General features: G+C 43.5%; 1 protein-coding gene across 1 annotated transcript; it reads left to right on the top strand.

Moving 5' to 3' along the window:
* tek (TEK tyrosine kinase, endothelial) lies at positions 1 to 27,627 on the top strand. The gene is made up of 27 exons (XM_034290140.1): positions 1 to 260; positions 7,267 to 7,401; positions 8,331 to 8,510; positions 10,285 to 10,398; positions 11,115 to 11,267; positions 12,381 to 12,512; positions 14,918 to 15,055; positions 15,350 to 15,475; positions 15,594 to 15,739; positions 15,967 to 16,111; positions 16,202 to 16,360; positions 16,800 to 16,934; positions 17,040 to 17,152; positions 17,569 to 17,650; positions 22,118 to 22,216; positions 22,818 to 22,915; positions 23,086 to 23,320; positions 23,918 to 24,078; positions 24,189 to 24,402; positions 24,513 to 24,623; positions 24,723 to 24,913; positions 25,062 to 25,175; positions 25,316 to 25,386; positions 26,739 to 26,779; positions 26,860 to 26,956; positions 27,099 to 27,198; positions 27,280 to 27,627. The coding sequence occupies exons 1-27, from the start codon at positions 149 to 151 to the stop codon at positions 27,352 to 27,354; spliced, it is 3,477 nt and encodes a 1,158-aa protein (XP_034146031.1). The 5' UTR covers positions 1 to 148; the 3' UTR covers positions 27,355 to 27,627.

Raw genomic sequence — 27,627 nt, 5'->3', positions numbered from 1 at the left:
AGGGAGAGTTGGAGAACTTTAGAGAGTTTTCAAATCCAGACTGTCTGTGAAGAGATGTGTTTTGATGAGTCTCTCTGACACCCTCAGGGTTTAGGTCCGTCTCTTTTTAATAGGAATCTGAGCTGCTCGGACCAGCCTAACGCTCTGGATGTACCCCCTGGACACGCCGTCTCTGGAGCCCCTGCCAGCCTACCGCTGGAATATCATGAGCTACCTCTACTCCTCTCTGGCTGTATGCCTGATCTACCGGTTCACTCCAGGTACGTACACTGTCTGTAATTACTACATGAGATTGACCCTTTATCCAAGAAGACACTATGAGGTCTATAAACGGCCCTGGGCTTAGAGACGGTGATGTTTCGGTTGTCAATCTTGTTATATTTCTGTGATGTCATGGCGTATTATGTGGGCAGTCTTGGTCCCTGATGACCGCCTCAGAACAGCCCTGTCACATTACTCAGCTTAGTAAGAATCTCCTTTAATCACTATTTTCATCTGCACATTCTCAGTTTGACTTGGTGTAATGGTGTTTGTTACTGTTACACAACATATTGGGACAGAATCTATGGAAAGTTGATCATCACATGACTTCATCAAATAAGATAGATACTATCACATTTGTCATTGGCAAGTACTTGTAGAAGCCATAATGGTTGGATGTTGCTCTTGAATATTATTGGGGTTTGGGTACCGTACACTCCATTAGTGCTTTTAATTAGTCCCTTTTAAGCCTCTGGCGATAAATTAATTGAGCTATATAATTATTATATGTGAATCCTTAGCTTTAAAAGCACATGGTCAATCCAAAATATGACAAAAATCTGAAATGGACAGTAATAATACAGTAATAACAGATGGTAATAATAAAACGTATATAGATAATAAATGTAAGACCATGAAGTCCTACCCATGGCTGGTTCTTGCATGTTGCCGTGCCAACCATACTGAGGTACTTTACATGTAGCTCTGCGCCATTGATCTTCCATATGTTAAACATTCATCCTGATTATTTCAAACAACTTAATTTAGGACCAAATAGAGCTTAATAATGTGTTTATTTTTAATGTTTAGAACCTGTTTGTTTGCTTGGCGGTGGAGCATGGCAGTTGTGCAACGTCAGGGTTGTGGGTTTGAATCCCACAGGGGACCAGTGCAACTCATCACTGCAAGGCCCTCTTGACTAGAGCCTCTGCTAAATGTCTTAAATATAAAATGTACATTTAATATGATGCCTAATCAAATATAATAGCAATGTGTCACTCTAGGCCTACATGTAGTCAACAGTTACTAAACATGTTTTTGTTTTGAAATAAGACAGATCCAGACTTATATTATGAATAACAGACCCAGTCAAGAACACCCTTAAGAATGACTTCCATCCTAACCCCTCAACCTAGAATCCCCCAGGGCCCAAATAACACTTCAGCCTGCATGTTTCACCAGAGCCACCCGCACTACTTCATTATGTTATACAGAGCCTTTCCTCTTAAATGTGTTGTTTGGTCAACAAACAGACTTACGTTCTAAGGCCAGAACCTCTGGGGTTTAACACAAATCATCCAGCAGCATTCTGGTTCCATGAGGTCTCCTCTTCTCTTTCCCTTTATCCTCTGAGATAACAGACCAGGCAGGCTGTTCATCACCCTGACAGCCCTGTCTGCTGTCTCGCTCTGTGTCAGCACAAACAGCATCCTATTCCCTCAGCAATACACCGCTTTTGACCTGAGCCTTATGGAGAACTCCACATAGAGCATAGAAGCCCATATGGGATGTGTCCCAAGATAAGAGATGACAGAGGTTACAACAGACGGTTACAGACCGTTTTACTTTCTACACCGCGGGTTACAACATTAAGGTTATTTATTTAGAAAGTCACGTTATTGGCCGCTCCTTAACCCTGCTAAGAGGGTTCATGGGTTTTATCTCAGAGGTAGCGGTGACTCAGTGACTGGAGGATTGTGCCGCCTGTCCAGAAACCATGTCTGAATATCACTTTACACGTCTTACTGGGGATATGGAGCAAATCAAACCTCTTTAGATGTCTGACAGTCAGAGGTCTGGGTGACCTCCTCCACCTTACCACACCCCTCCACCCTAACCCCTTAATACACCCCTCCACCCTAACCCCTTACCACACCCCTCCACCCTAACCCCTTACTATACCCCTCCACCCTAACCCCTTTCTACACCCCTCCACCCTAACCCCTTACTACACCCCTCCACCCTAACCCCTTACTACACCCCTCCACCCTAACCCCTTTCTACACCCCTCCACCCTAACCCCTTAATACACCCCTCCACCCTAACCCCTTACTACACCCCTCCACCCTAACCCCTTACTACACCTCTCCACCCTAAACCCCTTACTACACCTCTCCACCCTAACCCCTTACTACACCCCTCCACCCTAACCCCTTACCACACCCCTCCACCCTAAACCCCTTACTACACCCCTCCACCCTAACCCCTTACCACACCCCTCCACCCTAACCCCTTACTACACCCCTCCACCCTAAACCCCTTACTACACCCCTCCACCCTAACCCCTTTCTACACCCCTCCACCCTAACCCCCTTACCACACCCCTCCACCCTAACCCCTTACTACACCCCTCCACCCTAAACCCTTACCACACCCCTCCACCCTAACCCCTTACCACACCCCTCCACCCTAACACCTTACTACACCCCTCCACCCTAACCCCTTACTACACCCCTCCACCCTAACCCCTTACTACACCCCTCCACCCTAACCCCTTACTACACCCCTCCACCCTAACCCTTTAAACCTCCACTCCACCCTAACCCCTTACCACACCCCTCCACCCTAACCCTTTAAACCTCCCCTCCACCCTAACCCCTTACTACACCCCTCCACCATAACCCTTTAAACCTTAGCCCTTAGTGCTCTACTTTTAATATTTATCTGGCTGCGGAATGTCGGGGTGTGTGTAGGTGGGTGGGTGTGTGTGTGTGGGTGTGTGTAGGTGGGTGGGTGTGTATGTGTGTGGGTGTGTGTGTGGGTGTGTGTGTGGGTGGGTGTGTATGTGGGTGTGTATGTGTGTGGGTGTGTATGTGGGTGTGTGTGTGTATGTGGGTGTGTGTGTGGGTGTGTGTGTGTATGTGGGTGTGTGGGTGTGTATATGTGTGGGTGTGTGTGTGTGTGGGTGTGTATATGTGTGGGTGTGTATGTGTGTGTGTGTATGTGTGTGTGTATGTGTGTGTGTGTTGTAGCAGGGGGAAGTTTATAGGACAATCTGGGTGGAGGGATCCATTCATGGCTGCCTGCCAATATGGTTAAAGTGGTGTGGATGTGTGTGTGGGTGTGTGTGTGTGTGGGTGGGTGGGTGTGTGTGGGTGTGTGTGGGTGTGTATGTGGGTGTGTGTGTGTGTGTGTGGGTGTGTATATGTGTGGGTGTGTATGTGTGTGGGTGTGTATATGTGTGGGTGTGTGTGTGTGTGTGGGTGTGTGTGTGTGTGGGTGTGTATATGTGTGGGTGTGTATGTGTGTGGGTGTGTATATGTGTGGGTGTGTGTGTGTGTGGGTGTGTATATGTGTGGGTGTGTATGTGTGTGGGTGTGTGTGTGGGTGTGTGTAGGTGGGTGGGTGTGTGTGTGTGGGTGTGTGTAGGTGGGTGGGTGTGTGTGTGTGGGTGTGTGTAGGTGGGTGGGTGTGTGTGTGGGTGTGTGTGTGTGTGGGTGGGTGTGTGTGGGTGTGTGTGGGTGTGTATGTGGGTGTGTGTGTGTGTGGGTGTGTATATGTGTGGGTGTGTATGTGTGTGGGTGTGTATATGTGTGGGTGTGTGTGTGTGTGGGTGTGTATATGTGTGGGTGTGTATGTGTGTGGGTGTGTGTGTGTGTGGGTGGGTGTGTGTTTGTGTAGGTGGGTGTTTGGGTTAGAACATGAGAGAGTAATGGTACCTTTTCTCAGTACAGTAATTTATATTATGCCAAGGATCTTTCTCTGCACACACAGACAACCAGACCGGCTGGGAGAAACACACAGACGCCGACCAGCAGAAACAGACAGACACAGACAACTGACAGGCGCCAGTGTCTTAATAACATTGAGTCCCAAATGGCATCCTATTATCTAGATAGTGTACTACTTCTGACCAGTAACTCCCCAAACATCTCCTACTGATATCCTGATACTCATTAGACCATATGAAAATGACCTTCAGTATAATCTCAGCGTCCACAGGTTTTATGTTTAAAATCAACTGGATTAAAGGTGGTAGTATTTTTGAGGAAAACCATTTCAGAGAGTTATGGGGTAGTTGGGATGGTAGGGTGGCTTTGTGGTTAGAACATCTGACCAGTAACCAGAAGGTTGTTAAATAAACAAATACATCTGTCACCACCAAGCAAGGCAGTTCTTGTTAGTAAGCTCCAACTGAATCAAACATTGTCCATGTGGTGTGAGCAACTTCTATCTGGCTGTGGATATGGAACGAGAAGATAAAATGTAGTTTCACACCTGGAGAGCTCATAGGACAGTTTAAGACCAACGAAAAGGGCCCAGATGAGTGATGGCTGAATGTGTTTGAAAGCTGCTGGGACTGAAAAGTGATGGCGTAATCTGATGCTGGTTTTTGGAGTGGGGCCATTTTTTTGCTTGACGTGTCAGAATGGGCCAGATGATACATAGCGTGTTGGGGTCTTCACAGATCTTTCTCTGCATGGGGGTGTGCCTGGGGGGGTTTGCCCAGGGGGTCGTTATGCCTGAGAGGGAGGACTTGTGTTGGCCTCTATGGTTACTGCGTAACACAGCACTGACCTCAGAGTACAGCCTTCCACTGATGTCTTCCATATGTCTCTCCTTCTCTGTGTCTCTCTCTGCCTGTCTCTCTCTCCTTCTCTGTGTCTTTCTCTGCCTGTCTCTCTCTCCTTCTCTGTGTCTCTCTCTGCCTGTCTCTCTCTCCTTCTCGGTGTCTCTCTCTGCCTGTCTCTCTCTCCTTCTCTGTGTCTTTCTCTGCCTGTCTCTCTCTCCTTCTCTGTGTCTCTCTCTGCCTGTCTCTCTCTCCTTCTCGGTGTCTCTCTCTGCCTGTCTCTCTCTCCTTCTCTGTGTCTCTCTCTGCCTGTCTCTCTCTCCTTCTCTGTGTCTCTCTCTGCCTGTCTCTCTCCTTCTCTGTGTCTCTCTCTGCCTGTCTCTCTCTCCTTCTGTTTCTCCCTCAAACTCTGTGTAATGTTGCAAAATCCCATGTTTACCAGAAATCCTGGTTGTTGGACTCTGAATTTCCTGCAAATTCCTTGCTGATTCCAGGTGTCTTTGAACCAGAGGTTCTGGGATCTCTCTCTACTCTGCTGTTTCATACCAAATGTCTGTTCTCCAGCAGTTGTAAATTACAGATAGCTCAGGGTCAGATAAGAGAAGTAACCATAATTTTCTCTGGCCCAGACGGGACCAGACCATCTGGTCAGTGTAATTTGGGTGGATGGACTGGTCAGTGTAATTTGGGTGGATGGACTGGTCAGTGTAATTTGGTTGAAGTGGACTGGTCAGTGTAATTTGGGTGGATGGACTGGTCAATGTAATTTGGTTGAAGTGGACTGGTCAGTGTAATTTGGGTGGATGGACTGGTCAGTGTAATTTGGGTGGATGGACTGGTCAATGTAATTTGGTTGAAGTAGACTGGTCAGTGTAATTTGGGTGGATCGACTGGTCAGTGTAATTTGGTTGAAGTGGACTGGTCAGTGTAATTTGGGTGGATGGACTGGTCAATGTAATTTGGTTGAAGTGGACTGGTCAGTGTAATTTGGGTGGATGGACTGGTCAATATAATTTGGTTAAAGTGGACCGGTCAGTGTAATTTGGGTGGATGGACTGGTCAGTGTAATTTGGTTGAAGTGGACTGGTCAGTGTAATTTGGGTGGATGGACTGGTCAATGTAATTTGGTTGAAGTGGACTGGTCAGTGTAATTTGGGTCGATGGACTGGTCAATGTAATTTGGTTGAAGTGGACTGGTCAGTGTAATTTGGGTGGGTGGACTGGTCAATGTAATTTGGTTAAAGTGGACCGGTCAGTGTAATTTGGGTGGATGGACTGGTCAGTGTAATTTGGGTGGATGGACTGGTCAATGTAATTTGGTTGAAGTGGACTGGTCAGTGTAATTTGGTTGAAGTGGACTGGTCAGTGTAATTTGGGTCGATGGACTGGTCAGTGTAATTTGGGTGGATGGACTGGTCAGTGTAATTTGGGTGGATGGACTGGTCAGTGTAATTTGGTTGAAGTGGACTGGTCAGTTGAAAGGAGACAACAGTGACATTGTTCTGGTCTACAACATCATGACCACACTTGTGTCCCAAATTACACTCTGCTCCCAATGGGCCCTGGTCAATTGTAGTTGGACTATAAAGGGAATAGGGTGTCCGTTTGGGGGGGACATTATTTTGAACAATTCCAATGCATGTCAAACGATTCCCGCCACGGATTTACATTCGGGACCAACATATTGACTCTCTCAGTGGCAATGTGGGGATTGTGTTCAGGTGGGCATGGTCCCTGCAACCTTCCTTTGACTCCGTCCACTGGGGAAATGGCAGGGGGTAACCTTGGAGAGCAAGGCGTCCCGATAGCTGATTGGGCTGCACCTCAGAACTGATGATGATTGATGTGATGCTGGAGATTACGTATCAGGGCAGCAACATCTGGCATCGCAGAGTTTTCTTATGACATCATGAACAAGTCATTCAATAGCAGACCGCACACTCCATTCTCTGTAATGGCTCAGTGGGAAATCACTGAGCCCTGAGGTTGTGTTCTGTGAGGCGATGTGCTGTGGCCGCTCGCCTCCTGTTGTCTCCTGTTGTTTGTCTTCTATGTGACTGAATTTAGGTGATGACTCTCTTCTTGTCTGTGGGATTGAGTCTTGGTTTCTCCCTGCTAGACGACCTGATAACGTTGATGACGTTAGAGCTATTAAACTACGGTTAGTCGTTAGACTGTCCTCTTCAGTTCACTGCAGCACAGAGAACCTTGCGTGCAGTGTAGACTCGGGGTTGAATTCACAAAGTGCGTTTATTAGCCAGGTCTCAGACGCGTTTGTGCCGTCGGCTGCAGTGCTCATGATCACATGTACATGTAGCGTATTGGCCGACTGAATGAGTCCGTCATGGTGTTTGTGGGTGTTGTGGGATTTTGGCAACACTGGCATCTCCACCCTGAAGTTAATGTCCTCTACGGGATGGACTTAATCTTTTCTGATTTAGTTTTCGGGCGTGTCTGTCTGACTTCCTGTCTCCCGGTCTGTCTTGCTATCCCAGGTGAGGCCCTAGACGTGGGCGACCTGACCTTGGTGAACCCCGACCCCATGGTGACATCATCAGACTCCTCCCTCCACTGTGTCAGCAGTGACTGGACCACCCGGCAGGACGGTTCCCCTTCCAGCAGCACTCTGGGTGAGGGACGACCCTGTTAAAATCTGTTTTCTTTTTTGGCCAATTCAGTTTTATTATTTTCAAAATGTTTCCATTTTATTTTTTGGTGATTCTTTTTTGTACACAAACAACAAAAGTACTTGTACAATACAGTGCAACTAGTAGACTCATAATAAATGACATAAAATTTTTCAACTGAAGCTACTGTACGTTTTGTTAACGTGATTTCGGAACTTGTTGGCATAGTCATTTGAAGGGGCGCAGAATCATTATGTTCCTTGTTTTTTTGGGTGTTACAGGTGTTTTTTCTTACCCAATCGATTGTGTGCTATTGCTCTGTTGGCCGTTAATGTGCAGTTCCGTCGTTTTTTGGCACATCTTCCTCGAGATTATGTCGCTTTGACATTATTCACTACCGTAATGTTATGTACAAACAAGAAGGTGGAATTCCACGTGACATACTGCCACACAACCACCAAGGAGCGCGCACACACACACACACACACACACACACACACACACACACTGCATGCACAGCTGGCTGAGCCTGATGTTCTTTCAGATCCATGGCACATTTAGAATTTGCCAAATGTGTTGATAATTATTAGTAAAATTCCGTCTGTATTACAATTATGTATATTTTTATATTAAAACAAATATGATTATAAGACATAAAACATTTATTTAATAATGTAAATTCTGTGTTGATTTCTGAAATCATTGTTTATGTATGGATTCCATCTGCGGTCAATGCAACATGGAAATGATAGGATTTACCATTTTACCTGCACTGTTCCACTACCAGGTCCTGGACACCACTTTACAACACAATTAAAATCAGCAAGGCAACTCACTTTTCAGTTGTTTGTAGAATACCTGGTGTTTTACAATTCAATATTCATGTTGGAGTGATTACTGTGGAATTGTTTTCTCTCCCACACATTGTGTAGTTATGGGCCGGTCCTACCCTCTGCCCTATCCTCAGAACCAGGCTGTCAGCCCTGACACAGTCTACCATCACGCCTCCAAGCTCCAGTGGAAGACGCGCAGTGACATGTTTGGGGAATTCTACTGCCGTGCCAGCAAGGGAGACCCAAGCCAGATATACACATATAAGATGCTGAATGAAGGTGATTATGCATTGGGCTTTAACCTGTTGCTGTGTTTTATTGTTCTATATAGGCAGCTCTTTAGTGGTTGGTGGGTAGTCAAGTGATTAGAGCATATGACAAGCAACTGGAATGTTGCTAGATCAAGTCCCTGAGCCGGCAAGGTAAAACAAAGTGTCATTCTGTCCCTGAGCAAGACAGTTAGTTAATCCTAATTGTTTCCAGGTTGTTACTGTAAAAAATAATGTGTTCTTACTGAAACAGAATCTGTAAATTATTCTTAACTAAGAACAAATCGGTAAAAAATAAAACAGTTTGGTATTTGGTAGGATGTGGGCACTTGAATTGCAGCATTTGAATGCATTTCACAAGTTCACCCATATCACCATGTTTGACACCATCCATTGTGTAGTGATGAACTATTATTTAGACTCCTTAATATTCTCCTAACTGGGCCAACCCAAGAGATAGATTGCTGGATTGTGAAAATGTTATTTGACTTCCTGTCTAAGGGTTTGTGTTCTTGCAGCCTTCCGTTATGGACCCGATGTCATGCTTCAGTCACAGCCAACATGTGCCGCTATTCAACTGAGTGCCATTGTTTTCTGCAGCCTGTTAAAATAACACTCATTTATGTGGCAATGTAACAGATTTAAACAACAGTTATTCAAATCTGTCAGAAAGCCACTATTGCTGAACTGTTGTCCAATACTTCCTATTTTGAGAGTCCCAATATCCATCTGTGGATGTTCTATAGATAGTTTGTTGATAATATTACTTTAAACAAACTATCGGTTGATAAACAACTGCTTGCTAAGGTTAGGGTTAGGTTTAGAATAAGGTTTAGGGTTAGGTTAAGGTTTAGGGTTAGGTTAAGAATAAGGTTTAGGGTTAGGTTTAGAATAAGGTTTAAGGTTAGGTTTAGAATAAGGTTTAGGGTTAGAATAAGGTTTAGGGTTAGGTTAAGAATAAGGTTTAGGGTTAGGTTTAGAATAAGTGTAAGTGTTAAGGTTAGGGAGAGAAACAGGTTAGGGTCAGTAGATAGTCAGTATACAATCTGTAGAGCATTTACAGGCAGACTTTTGGGACTCTAAAAATAGTGTTACCCTTCTTTATAACCACCAAGGCTGGGATTCATTCACACTGGACATTTGTGTTTAGGCAGAGTGTTTACAGTGTTCATCGCATGACCTAAGACTTCTGATTAAGAAAGTGAAAGCAAACCTGTGAGGGTTCATTCTGGTTGTACCAAGACCAGTCTGGTAGTAGTTGTGGGTTTATATACAGTACCAAGACCAGTCTGGTAGTAGTTGTGGGTTTATATACAGTACCAAGACCAGTCTGGTAGTAGTTGTGGGTTTATATACAGTACCAAGACCAGTCTGGTAGTAGTTGTGGGTTTATATACAGTACCAAGACCAGTCTGGTAGTAGTTGTGGGTTTATATACAGTACCAAGACCAATCTGGTAGTATCTGTAGGTTTTTATATAGTACCAAAACCAGTCTGGTGGTAGTTGTGGGTTTATATACAGTACCAAGACCAGTCTGGTAGTAGTTGTGGGTTTATATACAGTACCAAGAACAGTCTGGTAGTATCTGTAGGTTTTTATATAGTACCAAAACCAGTCTGGTAGTAGTTGTGGGTTTATATACAGTACCAAGACCAGTCTAGTAGTAGTTGTAGGTTTTATACAGTACGCTAGGTAATTTGACCATGGGAAAAAGAGCTACTGAGTAAATACTGCATTGCAAGTTTGATTAAATGACATCATTCTGTTTTTGTTCCTCTGCTAGCTGCATTCCTGCCAGAGACCTTGACCATCACAGTCAGTATAGGAGAAGACGTCAACATCTCTTTTACTCGTAGGAAATGCTTCACAGAGGATGTAGTCATCTATAAGAATGACAGTATGTGGTTACTTCTTCCGTTTAGTTTTTGTAACATAATCCTTCATGAAACTGTACAGTTTTTATCATTCTATCTGTATCGTTTATTATTTCTGCTGCATGTTTAACAGCTTTATTCTCATATGTAAACTAAAAGGAGCAACAGATCCTAAATCAGCCTCTCCGTGTAATATTAACTAACATACTTCTCCTCGACATATAATAATCTAATTCAATGGGTTAATATTAACTAACATGCTTCTCCTCGACATATAATAATCTAATTCAATGGGTTAATATTAACTAACATGCTTCTCCTCGACATATAATAATCTAATTCAATGGGTTAATATTAACTAACATGCTTCTCCTCGACATATAATAATCTAATTCAATGGGTTAATATTAATGAACATGCTTCTCCTCGACATATAATAATCTAATTCAATGGGTTAATATTAATGAACATGCTTCTCCTCGACATATAATAATCTAATTTGATGTCACCGCTACTCTGAGAGTGTTGATAAATCCAGCCTCATCCAGGTCAACTAGACATATGCAAATATATATGTTTGAATGTGGAATTGAACCCTGGTCTCTAGTGGGGTAAGAGGTCATTTAGAAGCTGGGAGGGTCAGCACTTGACCCTGGGCTCTGCACATGGTCACCAATATTTAACCCCTAATGTTGTCACTGATCATCTCCTCACCATTACAACCTCTGGTCTCTGTCAGGCTCCTTCATCCACTCTCTGCCTCAGAATGAGGTCTCAGACGTCCTGGTGTACCCCATCAAGGGGGTGACGTTGACCGATGCCGGCCTCTACACTGTCTACTACATCGCTAGAGCCAAGTCCACGTCAGCCATCCTCCGCCTCATTGTACGAAGTTAGTACTGTTGAATATTCCTGCACCACTAAGCCACCCTGTATTACACCCATCACATGTCAATGTATTACACCCATCACATGTCAATGTATTACACCCTTCCATCACATGTCCATGTATTACACCCTTCCATCACATGTCCATGTATTACACTCTTCCATCACATGTCCATGTATTACACCCTTCCATCACATGTCCATGTATTACACCCTTCCATCACATGTCCATGTATTACAGCCTTCCATCACATGTCCATGTATTACAGCCTTCCATCACATGTCCATGTATTACACCCTTCCATCACATGTCAATGTATTACACCCTTCCATCAATGTATTACACCCTTCCATCACATATCCATGTATTACACCCTTCCATCACATGTCCATGTATTACAGCCTTCCATCACATGTCCATGTATTACACCCTTCCATCACATGTCCATGTATTACACCCTTCCATCACATGTCCATGTATTACACCCTTCCATCACATGTCCATGTATTACACCCTTCCATCACATGTCCATGTATTACACCCTTCCATCACATGTCCATGTATTACACCCTTTCATCACATGTCAATGTATTACACCCTTCCATCAATGTATTACACCCTTCCATCACATATCCATGTATTACAGCCTTCCATCACATGTCCATGTATTACAGCCTTCCATCACATGTCCATGTATTACAGCCTTCCATCACATGTCCATGTATTACACCCTTCCATCACATGTCCATGTATTACACCCTTCCATCACATGTCCATGTATTACACCCTTCCATCACATGTCCATGTATTACACCCTTCCATCACATGTCCATGTATTACACCCTTCCATCACATGTCCATGTATTACACGGCCCAATACCAGTTTTGTGTGAAATGTTGATATGTTCCGGAGGTTAATCACCCCATTTCAAATAGACTGGATGTCAAATTATCCATTTAGAATCCACTCTACAGCTGGTGGAACACATACCATATAGATTGATTTTTATTTTGTACAAATCAATGTTTCATAATGGGATATCAAATTGACAGTTCAGAGTAATGATCGACCCAGAGAATTGCTTTTTATGGAGTTGGTGTTTGTTTGGATCCTAGAGTGTAAGTCTGGACTGTGGGGTCCTGGCTGTGAACATAGATGTCCTCAGTGCTCTAACGGAGGGATCTGTCATGACGAGACAGGAGAGTGTATCTGTCCACCTGGCTTCAAGGGGCACAGCTGTGAAACAGGTAAAACAGCAGATCTGCTTAATCAGGATATTAATATTCAACTCAGTTTCCAAAACAGTTTGGATGCTGCGTAAAATGTAAAAAAATCATGTGAACCCTATATTCAATAGAGAATGGTACAAAGACAAAACATAAAAAATGTTGAAACTGAGAAATGTTATTGTTCCTCGAAAAAAAATGGAAAGGTTGTGTAATGCTAAAAAACTAAACCTGGTGGAATATCACACAATTAATTAGGTCAATTGGCAACAGGTCATTAAAATGATTGGGTATTAAAAGATCATTCCAGAGTGAATGGGTCTGTCTGAAGTGAGGATGGGAAGGGGTTCACCACTCTGTGAAAGGCTGTGCCACAATTCAAGAGTAACATTTCTCAACGTACAGTTGCAAAGAGTTTTGGGATCTCATCATCTACAGTACATAATATCATTATATATCAAGATATATATCAAGATTCAGAGAATCCAGAGACATTTCTGTATGCAAGGGACAAGGCCGAAAACCAATATTGGATGGCCATGATCTTTCAGGCGGCAATGCATTAAGAACAGACAGACTTCTGTAGTGGACATCACTGCATGGGCTCAGGAACCCTTCCAAAAACCTTTGTCTGTGAACACAGTATGTTGCTGCATCCACAAATGCAAGTTAACTCTACCATGCAAAGAAACCATATATAAACAAGATCCAGAAACGCCAGCGCCTTTTCTGGGCCTGAGCTCATTTAAGATGGACTTAGGCAAAGTGAAAAACTGAGAAAATCACATTTTGAAATTATTTTTGGGAGTCATGGACGCAGCATACTCCAGACTTAAGAGGAGAGGGACAATCCGGCTTCTTATCACACAGTTCAAAATCCAGCATCCATGATAGTATGGGGGTGCATTAGTGAACATGGCATGGGTGACATGCACATCTGTGAAGGCATCATTAATGCTGAACAATATATACAGGTTTTGGAGAAACATATTCTGCCATCCAAACAATGTCTTTTTCAGGATGGCCTTTCTTATTTCAGCAAGACAATGCCAAACCACATTCTGCACGTATTACAACAGCATGGCTCCGTAGTAAGAGTCTGGGTGCTAAACTGCCTGCAGTCCAGACCTGTCACCCACTGAAAACATTTTGCACGAAGAATACGACAAATGAAACGAAAAATACAACAAAGGAGAACTGTTGAAATCCTATATCAAGTAAGAATAGGAATGCATTTCACTTTAAAAACTAAAGCAAATGGTGTCCTCAGTTCCCAAGCGCTTACAGAGTGTTGTTAAAAGAAGAGGTGGTTAATATGCTCAGTCACAACTTTTTAGGGAAAAAAAAGTTGTCATCAACTGGCATCAAATCCAAAACGGGAATGTATTTTTCCAAAAACAATAACATTTCTCAGTTTGATCATTTGATATGTTGTCTTGGTACTAATTTCTATTAAATATAGGGATAAATGATTCACACATCATTGCATTCCGTTTGCATTTTACGCAGCGTCCCACATTTTGTTGAAACAAGGTTGTATTGCAAATAGTTTTTAGGCATTTTTTGCCACTAAGATGGAATCAGGTTACACTGGGAAAAATGATATTTGGGGTGTTTCCTAGTTTTCTATTCACTCATTATTACAGAGATTTATGACAAAGTTATGCATTTAAAAATGTCTAATTTCCCTAAGGGAAATTTATTTTTAGATTAATTGAAGTAGCCCTGCTGATGAATGTGTTTTATTGTCTACTAAATGTTTTTTGGCTGAGTATTTGGGCTGTGGGCTCTAATCTCAAACATTGGAATACTTCCAAATGTCCAAGGAATGTAGGCAGGGGACTTTTAATGCATGAGTGGCCTGTTTTCAAATGCTTGTTTGTTGCACTGTGTGGTCAGAGGTCAGTGCATGATAATTAAGAGCAGCCATGCTAAGCAAATGACATTTCCTATCTATGGATTTAGTGTTATTTGTTGAACATGACTGTGTATGTAGTGTCGCGGGGAGAGACAGGGAACTGAGTCAAACCCCTTTCAAGTGGAAGCAGTGTAAAGTGACTTTCTATATATTTCAGCTGAGGTCTTTTAATGTTTTATTTCTTTGTTTCTGCATACAGTATGTAGCCAGTATGCAGACTGTTTTCCAGTGTGTGGTAATTAAAGACCTGTGTTTTCCAGTGTGTGGTCATTATTGACCTGTGTTTTCCAGTGTGTGGTAATTAAAGACCTGTGTTTTCCAGTGTGTGGTCATTATTGACCTGTGTTTTCCAGTGTGTGGTCATTAAAGACCTGTGTTTTCCAGTGTGTGGTCATTATTGACCTGTGTTTTCCAGTGTGTGGTCATTAAAGACCTGTGTTTTCCAGTGTGTGGTCATTATTGACCTGTGTTTTCCAGTGTGTGGTAATTAAAGGCCTGTGTTTTCCAGTGTGTGGTCAGGGTAGGTTTGGGAGGAGCTGTAAGGTGTGGTGTAGAGATGGAAATTGCAGATCTATGGTGTTCTGTCAGAGAGACCCTTATGGCTGTTCCTGTGGAACTGGATGGAGAGGCTTCAATTGCAGCGAACGTGAGTTCACCTTAGTTTATATGGATAATTAACTATTGCACATTTAGTAGCCACATCCTGCATCCACAGAAAACATCAAACACATTTAGAGACAAAAACACGTCCCACTGATTATATTACATTCAATAGTAAAACACAAAGAAACCACCAGAAAGTTATCCGAGTTTCTTAGTCGTGGTTTTGATCAAACTGCTGTGTTGCAAATAACTTTAGTCAATAATGACTAGTTGTCTGTCCCTGTTGGTTTGTATCGTATCTGTTCGGTCAATGGTTGTGCACCCCCTCTCCCCCCAGCCTGCCCCCCTGGATACTACGGCGCTGGCTGTAAGCTACGGTGTCAGTGTGACGACACAGGAAGGTGTGACCGCTTCCGTGGCTGCGTGTGTCCAGGAAGACACGGGGCTCGCTGTGAAAGAGAAGGTACAACATTCTCAGCGTGGGTGCAAGTTGTCCTGCTGGTATCCACCCTGTGGATCTGACAACACTCCTGTTGAGTTTGTTGTTGTTGTTTAGTTGTTGTTGTTGTCGTCGTCTTCAGACAGGGCGCCTGTTGTGGTCAGCCAACTGACAGACACAGAGTTGAACTCAGGGATCCACTACCTGGTAAACTGCAGTGCCACTGGTCAGCCAGCTCCTCTACATGGAGACATCGTCTTACTAAAACCAGATAAAACCAAGATATACGTAAGTGCTAATTAATGTGCTCACAAATCCGTGTGGTCTTGCCAGATCTCCTTGGTGTTATGTGATGAGGCTGGCGTGTGGATGTAGGTGTGTTTCTTTAAGATGAGGCTACATGTTTTAGACAGATCAACACGGCTGATCAGGTCCTAATGCATTTCTTCAGATCAAATGGTGATCACAGAAAACCTAGAGAATTTAACCAAACGCTCCATGTAATTATTCCACAGGCATTTGACACAGACACAGTGAGCAACCAGACCATCTCTCAGTTTAAGGTGGACAGGATCACTGAGAGAGACGCAGGCAGGTGGGTCTGCCAGGTGAATACTACAGCAGGGCAGACAGAGAGGGAATTCCTGGTCACTGTCAAAGGTAGGAAACAGAAGCTGTCTTCATCATCTTTTCTTTCATCAAATGTCTTCGTTGATTAACAGTTGTTTTGGCCCCTCCCCTCTCTCTCAGTCCCTCCAATGCCACTGTACCCCCCCATGTTGAACGATAGTGGGCCGTACCACGTCCTCCTGTTGGTCAAAAATAAACCATATACAGGAGATGGACCGGTGACCTCTATCAAGGTCATTTACAAGCAGGTCAACAGATCCATGTGGGAGGCGGTTGAAGGTTGGTAAAGACTAATTCTTACCTGCCTTTGCCAGGTCTGTCCTCCGCTCTCTGTTCCACACGCCACAGCGTGACTACAGGTGCCCAGCACGTTTATTGTTACTGGTGATCTTGAACCATTTTAGCTGTTTAGATGATAATCAATGAAATTGACAGTGTGGGACCTGATCTTTACCTCCCTAATCTCAAATGATATTGATGATGTGCTAAACGTACAGTCATCAAGACACATAATTAATGAATGATCCTCCTCCCTCCCCCATTCCTCCTTCCCTCTCCTTCCCCCATTCCTCTCTCCCTCCCCTCCCCCCCCCCTCTCTCCCTCCCCTCCCCCCCACTCTCTCCCTCCCCTCTCCCCCCCCCTCTCTCCCTCCCCTCCCCCCCCCCCCTCTCTCCCTCCCCTCCCCCTCTCTCCCTCCCCTCCTTCCTCTCTCCTCAGTGTCTGGCCCTGTAGTGAAGCTAGAGAACCTGTCTCCAATGACCCAGTACACAGCCTCTGTCCTGCTGAGTCGTGACGGTGCTGGAGGGGTGGGGTTTCCAGGACCAGAGACCAGCTTCTCCACACAGATGCTTGGTAGGAACCATCAAAATATAATTACAATATCTTGGTAGGATTTCTAATGAACTGTCATTCCAGACCTATGGTAAAAACACATCTTTCCACACTGCCCTTCTGTAGATCTCCCACTCCCTTCAGGGGTTAGGCTGGTCCCGGTCTCACAGACCTCTCTGGACCTGTCCTGGGACAGAGTCATGAGTCCGGAGTCCCCCAAGGAGGACCTGACCTACCAGGTATGGGGTTATGTGGCTCAGTTGGTTGGATGGAGGAAAGGCCAGAGTATAAACCCCAGTTTGCATCACAAAACGTACTAAGCTTTTTGTTTTGCTTTAGATAAAATCACATGCGATGTCTGTACAGTATGTTTGTAGGTCCTTCAGTCTTGGATCGATCTGTGTATTCAGTTTAATGGAAGACAGGAATGGGAAAATCTGGTTCCCAGTGGGCCCATTGGTGTCACAGCCCAGCCCACTAACCTGACTCCAGCTGCCAACCTGACTGGATTTACTTTAATCAGCTGTGTCTGCTAGGGAATGTCACCCCTCTGGCCTCAGAGAAATGGAGTTGCCTTTTTCTGTCAAATTAGAGAATGTCAGCGCCAAGTCCTGTTACCAATAGACATGATTCAGACGTGTTATTGTGTTACCAGGTGGAGTGTGTTCAGAGCTCTGACCCAGGAAATGTGAAGACGTATCAGCTCCCCTCCAACTCCTCTGGCTTAAGTCTGACAGGTGGGTAGAAAGCCACCAATTCAAACTGATATTATCAGAAAACTCGCTTTCGTATTGTATCATGTTGTTGTTCAGTATTTGGTTGAAGTTAACAAAGAACTGAACTACTGTTTACTTTACTGTGTATAGTACGGAGACCGGTGACAACATTTGGTTGAAAGTTTGGTGATGACAGTAGTGTGCGTGTGTGTAGTAAGAAGTATTTGGTGATGTGTAAAGTGGGTACAGTAAGGGGAGTTTGGTGATGACAGTAAGGTGTATTCGGTGATGACAAGTGGAGTTTGGTGATGAGAGTAAGGCGTGTGTGTGTATAGTAAGGTGTGTTTGGTGATGACTAAGTTGTGTATAGCAAGGGGAGTTTGGTGATAACAGTAAGGTGTATTCGGTGATGACAAGTGGAGTTTGGTGATGAGAGTAAGGCGTGTACAGTGTTTGTGTTTGGTGATGCCATTGTAAGGTGTATATAGTAAAGGGAGTTTGGTGTTTATAGTAAGGTATGTATAGTAACAGGAGTTTGGTGTTGACAGTGTATAGTAAGGTTTTTGGTGATGAGAGTGTAAGGTGTGTATAGTAAGGAGAGTTTGGTGATGACAGTAAAGTGTGTATGTATAGCAAGGGGAGTTTGGTGATAACAGTAAGGTGTATTCGGTGATGACAAGTGGAGTTTGGTGATGCTACTGTACGGTGTATATAGTAAAGGGAGTTTGTTAATGACAGTAAAGTGTGTGTATAGTAAGGTGTGTTTGGTGATAACTAAGTTGTGTATAGTAAGGGGAGTTTGGTGATGAGAGTAAGGCGTGTACAGGGGAGTTTGTGTTTTGGTGATGACATTGTAAGGTGTATATAGTAAAGGGAGTTTGGTGTTGACCGTAAGGTATGTATAGTAACATTTGTTTTGTGATGTGTAAGGTGGGTACAGTTAGGGGAGTTTGGTGATGACAGTACGGTGAGTATAGTTAGATGTTTGTCATCACCAAAGTAAGGCGTGTATCATAAGGGCAGTTTGGTAATGACAGTAAGGTGTGTATGGTAAGATGTTTGGTGCTGACAGTGAAGCGTGTATAGTAAGGTGTATTCGGTGATGACATAGTAAAGGGATTTTGGTGTTGACAGTAATGTGCCTATATCAAGGTCTGTGGTGATGACGTAGTAATTTCTGTATAGTAAAATGTTTTGTGATAAGGTGTCTAAAATAAGGTGCGTTTGGTGATGTAGCAAGATTATATAGTAAGGCATGTAAGGGGAGTTTGGTGATGACTGCAAGGTGTGTATGGTAAGATGTTAGTTGATGAGAGAGTAAGGTGTGTATATTAAGGGGAGTTTGATGATGACAGTGAGGCGTGTACAGTGGGGGGGATTGGTGATGACATAAGCTGTGTTTGGTGATGACAGTATGTTGTGTATGTATACTAAGATATGTTTGGTGATGAGAGAGTAAGGTGTATACAGTAAAGGGAGTTTGGTGTTGACAGTACAGTGTGTTTGGTGCTGACCTATGTTCTATATAGTAAAATGTGTTTGGTGATGACATACTAAGGAATGTTGTAAGCGGAGTATGGTGATGACATGGCAAGAGAAAGTAAAGTGGCTACAATGAGGTGTGTTTGGTGATGAGAGTAAGGCATGTATAGTAAGGGGAGTTTGGTGATGACAAGTTGTGTATCGTAAGATGTTTAGTGATGGCATAGTAAAGTGTGTGATGATGACATAGTATGTTGTGTATGTATACTAAGATGTGTTTGGTGTTAATAAATTAAGTTGTGTATAGATAAATCTGAGAGCGTAAGGCATGCATAGTAAGAGGAATTTGTGATGACAGTAAGGTATGTATAGTAAGGTGTATTTGGTGATGACAGTAAGGTATGTATAGTAAGGTGTATTTGGTGATGACATAGTATGTTGTGTATGTATGATGTGTTTGAGTTTGGTAATGACTGCCAGTTGTGTATAGTAAGAAGTTTGGTGTTGACATAGTAAGGTATGTGTATAGCGAGGAGAGTTTGTGATGACAGTAAGCTCTCTATAGCAAAGTGTGTGATGACATAGTAAGGCATGTAAGGGGAGTTTGGTGATGATGTAGTATATTGTGTATAGTGAAATGTGTTTGGTGATGACATACTAAGGAATGTATTGTAAGGGGAGTTTGGTGATGACAGTAAGGTGTGTATAGTAAGGAAAATTTGGTGATGCGTTAGGGGAGTTTGGTGTTGACAGTATGTTGTCTATGTATAATGTGTTTGGTGATGCTATTGTAAGGTGTATATGGTAAAGGAAGTTTGGTAATGACAGTAAAGTGTGTGTGTGTGTATAGTAAGGTGTGTTTGGGGATGACTAAGTTGTGTATAGCTAGGGGAGTTTGTTGTGATAACAGTAAGGTGTATTCGGTGATGACAAGTGGAGTTTGGTGATGAGAGTAAGGCGTGTACAGGGTTTGTGTTTGGTGATGCCATTGTAAGGTGTATATAGTAAAGGGAGTTTGGTGTTTACAGTAAGGTATGTATAGTAACAGGATTTTGGTGTTGACAGTGTATAGTAAGGTTTTTGGTGATGAGAGTGTAAGGTGTGTATAGTAAGGAGAGTTTGGTGATAACAACAAGTTGTCTATAGTAAGGTGTGTTTGGAGATGATTGTAAGATGTTTGGTGATGAGAGTAAGGCGTGTACAGGGGAGTTTGGTGATGACATTGTAAGGTGTATATAGTAAAGGGATTTGGGTGTTGACCGTAAGGTATGTATAGTAACATTTGTTTTGTGATGTGTAATGTGGGTACAGTAAGGGGAGTTTGGTGATGACAATAAGGTGAGTATAGTTAGATGTTTGTCATCACCAAAGTAAGGCGTGTATCATAAGGGCAGTTTGGTAATGACAGTAAGGTGTGTATGGTAAGATGTTTGGTGCTGACAGTGAAGCGTGTATAGTAAGGTGTATTCGGTGATGACATAGTAAAGGGATTTTGGTGTTGACAGTAATGTGCTATATATCAAGGTCTGTGGTGATGACGTAGTAATTTCTGTATAGAAAAATGTTTTGTGATAAGGTGTTTAAAATAAGGTGTGTTTGGTGATATAGCAAGATTATATAGTAAGGCATGTAAGGGGAGTTTGGTGATGACCGCAAGGTGTGTATAGTAAGATGTTTGGTGATGAGAGTGTAAGGTGTGTATATTAAGGGGAGTTTGATGATGACACAGTGAGGCGTGTGGGGGGGGCGGGGATTGGTGATGACATTGTAAGCTGTGTATAGTAAGGGGTGTTTGGTGAAGACAGTATGTTGTGTATGTATACTAAGATATGTTTGGTGATGAGAGAGTGAGGTGTATATAGTAAGGGGTGTTTGATGATAACTGAGGCGTGTACAGTATGGGGAGTTTGGTGATGACATAGTAAGGAGAGTTTGGTGTTGACATAGTATGTTGTGTACGTATAGTAAGATGTGTTTTGTGATGAGTAAGGTGTATAGTAAGGGGAGTTTGGTGATGACTAAGTTGTGTATAGCAAGGGGAGTTTGGTGATAACAGTAAGGTGTATTCAGTGATGACAAGTGGAGTTTGGTGATGAGAGTAAGGCGTGTACAGGGTTTGGGTTTGGTGATGCCATTGTAAGGTGTATATAGTAAAGGGAGTTTGGTGTTTACAGTAAGGTATGTATAGTAACAGGAGTTTGGTGTTGACAGAGTATAGTAAGATTTTTGGTGATGAGAGTGTAAGGTGTGTATAGTAAGGAGAGTTTGGTGATGACAGCAAGTTGTCTATAGTAAGGTGTGTTTGGAGTTGATTGTAAGATGTTTAGTGACGAGAGTAAGGCGTGTACAGGGGAGTTTGTGTTTGGTGATGACATTGTAAGGTGTATATAGTAAAGGGAGTTTGGTAATGACAGTAAAGTGTGTGTGTGTATAGCAAGGGGAGTTTGGTGATAACATAGTATGTTGTGTATGTATGATGTGTTTGAGTTTGGTGATGACATAGTAAGGTATGTGTATAGCGAGGAGAGTTTGTGATGACAGTAAGCTGTCTATAGCAAAGTGTGTGGTGATGACTAGTAAGAAGAATTTGGTGATGCGTTAGGGAAGTTTGGTGTTGACATTATGTTGTCCATGTATAATAAGATATGTTTGGTGATTAGAGTAAGATGTGTGTGTATAACAAGGATATTTGATGACAGTAAGGTGTCTATATTAAGATGTTTGGTGTTGACATAGTATGGTGTGTATAGTAAGGTCTGTTTAATGAGGCAAACCTTACTATACACACCTTACTGTCATTAACAAACTCTCCTTACTATACATTCCTTAGTATGTCATCACCAAACACACCGTACTCTCTCATCACCAAACATTTTACTATACACAACTTATATCATCACCAAAACAAAAAAACACCAAAAAAAGGTGTTTGCTGATGAGAAAGTAAGGCGTGTATTGAAAGATGTTTGGTGATGAGAGTAAGGTGTGTTAACTGTTTTCTGACAGAGCTGAAGCCCAGACACAGGTATGAGTGCAGGGTGAGGATGATGACACTGTCAGTGGGACAACACAGCCAGACTGTTTTCGCGTGGACATTCAGCAACGGTGAGACCTGGAAGAACATTCTATTATAGCTGTGAGGATTAGTGATGGCCAAACAAGTCTTCATTAGCCTTATTTTAGCAGCAGGATATTATGCTGGCAGCACTCAGATTTTCTTTATCACAATAAAAGCCGTCATTGAAATATATACGGTAATATAGTTAAGAATCTAGTCTGTAAAAAAAGAACAGACAAGAATAACATTGAAATGGACAGTAAACATAAAATCTACAGACTAGATTGTTAACTATATTACCTTATATATTTCAATGATGGCTTTTATTTTGAAAAATAGAATCTGAGTTAGCACTGCTAGCTTAAATATCCGGCTGCTAGAAGAACGGTAATGAAGCCTTGAATGGTCATCAATAGTTATAATGGTCTATAACTGAGGATCACTGAAAGATATCTTGCAACCAGATGTTTAATATTGTATTGATATAATGAAATAAAACAAGAACCATTAGAATGTAAAACAAATGTATGACTTTATATCCAACTATACAGAACACTATAATTCTAATTTCCTACATTTTGGTAAAATCTTGCTTCTATCCACAGTTCCCTCTTTAACACCTGTTGCGTGTTGTTCTCTTTCCACCAGAATTACCCCCGGAACCGTCCAACATCCAGAGCTGCAACATCACGGACACCTCTGCCATCATTACTTGGTCACTTGCTGAGGGACACTCCATCTCAAAGGTCAGTGATTGCGGTTTGATTGAATTTAGATGATCATTAAAATTAATAAATTCTCTATTCAGATACATCCTTCAATTTTTTGAAAAAGGTATTGGAGGATTTAACAAAACCTAAAGGCCTATTTTCTAGTAACTTCAGCAAAAAACAGTTTTTTCCATTTTGATCCCCAGGTGATGCTGCGTTTTCAAGAGAACACCCTGGCTGACTACAGCCAACTGGCAGAGATCAACGTTCAACAGCAAGGGGAGTGGCATGGTCAGGAAGCCAATCAGATGCATTTCCAGCTGCGCGGCCTCAAACCTGACACGCCCTACCTGGTGGAGATGTGGTCACAGAACAACATGGGAGAGAGTCTGGGGAAACCTCAGGTTCTGCTCCGGACCACACCATCTCAGGAGAGTGCCCGTAAGTTAGTTACCCATGATGCATCACAGGAATACTCCTGTCAGTTACATACCCACTATAAATCACACCACTGATTTTAACTACAACTGTTGCCCCAGTAAACTACGCAAGAAAACCCTCAATATCCAACCTCTTGAATTTACCAGTCAACCCTACATTTACATTCAACAGATACCCTCATCCAAGCATTTCATGTGTTCTGACACTGCAGTGGTAATAGAACACACAACCCTTGTGTTGCAAGCTCACAAAACCTTCCAGTATCACAGCACGGTTCACATTTCCCCACTAAGCCGAATGAGGCAGCTGGTGAGCACATGGGAGTCTGGTTCTGAGTCTGGTTCAACGACTACAACCCGAAACTACTAGAAGTAGCAGTCTTCCCCACTTTACTACAGGCAGCCCATGCCGCCCCCACCAACACATGGGGTTTTCTGGCTAATGAACTAATGGATTCTTCTGCACCGTTTCCCCCTGAAGTTCTTTGTCAGGCTTAACCACCATAATGTGTCAAGCCAAGTAGTTTAAAACATTGTCCTTACCCTCCCTCTTCTCCTGCCATCTCCTCCCATCCCATCTCTTCTCCTGTCCTCCCAGCTCAGGCTGGGTTTGGCAGTAAGGACAACATGCTGTTCTTTGCCATCCTGGGTTCAGCTGGCATGACCTGCATCACCATCCTACTAGCCTTCTGTATTGTCCTGCAGCTGAAGAGGGCAACCTTCCAGAGACGCATGGTCCGGGCCTTCCAGAACATAGTGGTAAGGCCTTCCAGAAATGCATGGTCCGGGCCTTCCAGAACAGTGGTAAGGCCTTACAGAGCTATGCAAGTCTAGAGCAACAATTATTAAATTTTTGCTCTTTCCTAAAGAGAGAAGAGCCGGTGGTCCAGTTCAGCTCCGGTTCTCTTAACCTGCCGAACAAGAAACACAAGAACCCAGAGCAGCCTGTGTCTTACCCTGCACTGGAGTGGAGCGACATCAAGTTCCAGGACGTCATCGGAGAGGGGAACTTCGGCCAGGTGCTCAAAGCTCGCATTAAGAAAGACGGGCTGAGGATGGACGCCGCAATCAAACGAATGAAAGGCGAGGAGGGGGGCTGACCCACTGGACACGTCAAGCGGTGTCATTCACACACTGCAACCTTGGTGAACCTCTTCAAGGCACAGTCAGTGACTTTGATCTGTGTCCTACAGAGTACGCCTCCAAAGACGACCATCGGGACTTTGCAGGGGAGCTGGAGGTGCTGTGTAAACTGGGCCACCACCCCAACATCATCAACCTGCTGGGAGCCTGCGAACATCGAGGTGACAAGGGACAGCCCAGGCTACAGGCCCGCAGACGTACCGGAATATGGAAGCTGGTCTCGTTAATAAGTTGTATCATTGTCTCTGCGGTGTCTACAGGTTACCTGTACCTGGCCATAGAGTTTGCCCCTCACGGTAACCTGCTGGACTTCCTCCGGAAGAGCAGAGTGCTGGAGACAGACCCAGCCTTTGCCATCGCCAACAGTACTGCGTCCACACTCACCTCTCAACAGCTGCTGCACTTCGCGGCCGACGTGGCCCGTGGTATGGACTACTTGGCCCAGAAACAGGTCAGTGTTACAGCACAAAATATATCTGGCACCAGGCAAGAGTGTATGTCTTGTGTATGTTAAGCTCTTAAACAGTCAGCCTGTCAACCCTTCACACTCTGGTCAGGGCCTGGTACATTTATCTGATCAAAGCAATTGTAATTTCTAGTTCATTCACAGAGATCTAGCAGCTAGAAACATCTTGGTGGGAGAGAACTTTGTGGCCAAGATAGCAGACTTCGGTCTGTCCAGAGGACAGGAGGTGTATGTGAAGAAGACCATGGTAAGATTTTCACACAATCCTGATCAAGAACAGAAGACAGTCATCACCAAGGCAGAGAGTCACACAATGACCGCCCACTAACAGCCCTTGAGTATTTGCTTTGGGATTTAAATGTTATTAATCTTTACGGTGTTTCACAGGGCCGGTTACCTGTCAGATGGATGGCCATCGAGTCACTGAATTACAGTGTTTACACCACCAACAGTGATGTGTGAGTACAGGTCCTATTATAACGCCACCAACAGTGATGTGTGAGTACAGGTCCTATTATAACGCCACCAACAGTGATGTGTGAGTACAGGTCCTATTATAACGCCACCAACAGCGATGTGTGAGTACAGGTCCTATTATAACGCCACCAACAGCGATGTGTGAGTACAGGTCCTATTATAACGCCACCAACAGCGATGTGTGAGTACAGGTCCTATTATAACGCCACCAACAGCGATGTGTGAGTACAGGTCCTATTATAACGCCACCAACAGCGATGTGTGAGTACAGGTCCTATTATAACGCCACCAACAGCGATGTGTGAGTACAGGTCCTATTATAACGCCACCAACAGTGATGTGTGAGTACAGGTCCTATTATAACGCCACCAACAGTGATGTGTGAGTACAGGTCCTATTATAACGCCACCAACAGTGATGTGTGAGTACAGGTCCTATTATAGCCGTCAACCCGCTTTTAATGTCAATACCAGAAGCTTTAGTAAAACTGTAGTACCACACATTTTAAACACAAATACTGTAGTGCCGCTCCTTGTAACTAGTAGTTTGGCTTGGTGATTAGTATTACAGGTGGTAACATTGGTAGTATTATTGATTATTATTACTGATTAGTACAGGTACTCATGGTTATGGTATTAGTCAACAGAGAAAACCAGTGTTATAAACTAGGTTTAGTATTGTTATGCCCTGAAAGTCTGAAGCAGTAACCACCAGACCCATCCAGAAATCATCAAGTTGATTTGGTCAAATATCAGGCACAAATGGGGAAAATATTCCCCACGAGAGCACATGCGCGCACACACACACACACTGAACCCACTACCAGTATGTGCAAAGACCAACATTGGCACCAAACCACCAGCAACACTCCAACACCCCCTTCCACGGTCCATTTAACCACAAAAGTTCCACACTACTTCAGAAATACTTTCTTCACAATCTGGATTTGAACCCACAACCAAGTTATATATAGGGAAAGCATGCTACATAACATTTACTGGGCTGAGACTGAATTGTGAAACAGACAGTACATAAAGCTGTGCTACTTTCGATGAGTTCATAGGTCAGAGGCAAAGTCCAGCCATCATGCCCCACCAACACAACAGAACCACACAACTGCCCTTTCATGTACAATGCTGGCGCTCCTGGTCCTAAATAAATAGACAACATTGACTAACTCCACTGTGACATTTTCACGATGCCTGTTTTTCTTTACTTATCCACTTTCTTTTTGCCAGGGCAGTTCAGGTCTACATTATGTGAATTGGTAAAGAAAAACGCTAACGCTGGTATCACACTATAACCGCATTCCTTTGCATCTTATTCTCTTCAGATGGTCATATGGTGTACTACTCTGGGAGATCGTCAGCCTAGGTTTGTATGAACCCCGTCAGAATAAAGGATATCTGATAAATGATGTACAGTGGTGACGTGTGTATTCATCTGCACCTCAGGAGGAACCCCGTACTGTGGGATGACGTGTGCCGAGCTGTACGAGAAACTCCCTCAGAGCTACCGGCTGGAGAAACCCCTCAACTGTGACGACGAGGTGTAAGTAGAATGGTGATAACAGCCAGACCAATGTAATGCCATCACTTAGCCGAAACGGTCTGGGGTCCAGGCTAGACTCAGAGAGACCGGTAGGAGAGACGCGTGTCATCCATATTGATTGAAGTTGCATGGCTGTGTCCAGGTATGACCTAATGAGACAGTGTTGGAGAGAAAAGCCTTACGAGAGACCGTCGTTCCAGCAGATACTGGTCTCCCTTAACAGGATGCTGGAGGAGAGGAAGGTAACACACACACACACGACATGAATACAACGTTTATGTTCATTTTCTCCACCACTAAAGCCCTCTGCCTGTCCCTTGTAGACTTACGTCAACACCACCCTTTATGAGAAGTTCACCTACGCTGGCATCGACTGCTCTGCAGAAGAAGCTGGATGACCTGGTCCTATTCCAGATAAAACTTACAAGGTTTAAGGAATCCTTCCCAGGGGATTCATGGACTCATTCTGTGGATATTGTGTATTCCAAAGTTGTGCTCACTCTGTACAGTCGACCTTAAAGACTTTCATCTTGATGTTGCCGTTGTTCTGTTAATGTACAGAGAAGTTACAAGACGGTCACATCAGATTTACTGTAAATATTTCACATTTTATAAACCACTACAAAGACATCTGTACTCCTAATACTAATAAAAATGTGATGGTAAACTTT

The sequence above is a fragment of the Esox lucius genome, chromosome 23 (genome assembly GCF_011004845.1).
Source record: "Esox lucius isolate fEsoLuc1 chromosome 23, fEsoLuc1.pri, whole genome shotgun sequence".
NCBI classification, from domain to species: domain Eukaryota; kingdom Metazoa; phylum Chordata; class Actinopteri; order Esociformes; family Esocidae; genus Esox; species Esox lucius.
The sequence above is the reverse complement of the archived record's forward strand: the minus strand, read 5'-3'. Positions and strand labels throughout refer to the sequence as shown.

Coding starts and splice junctions, on each gene's coding strand:
- tek (XM_034290140.1), top strand. CDS start 149: ATGTACCCCCTGGACACGCCGTCTCTGGAGCCCCTGCCAGCCTACCGC. Junction 22,916..23,085: donor AGGGACACTCCATCTCAAAG/GTCAGTGATTGC, acceptor TTTGATCCCCAG/GTGATGCTGCGTTTTCAAGA. Junction 26,957..27,098: donor CTCAACTGTGACGACGAGGT/GTAAGTAGAATG, acceptor GGCTGTGTCCAG/GTATGACCTAATGAGACAGT.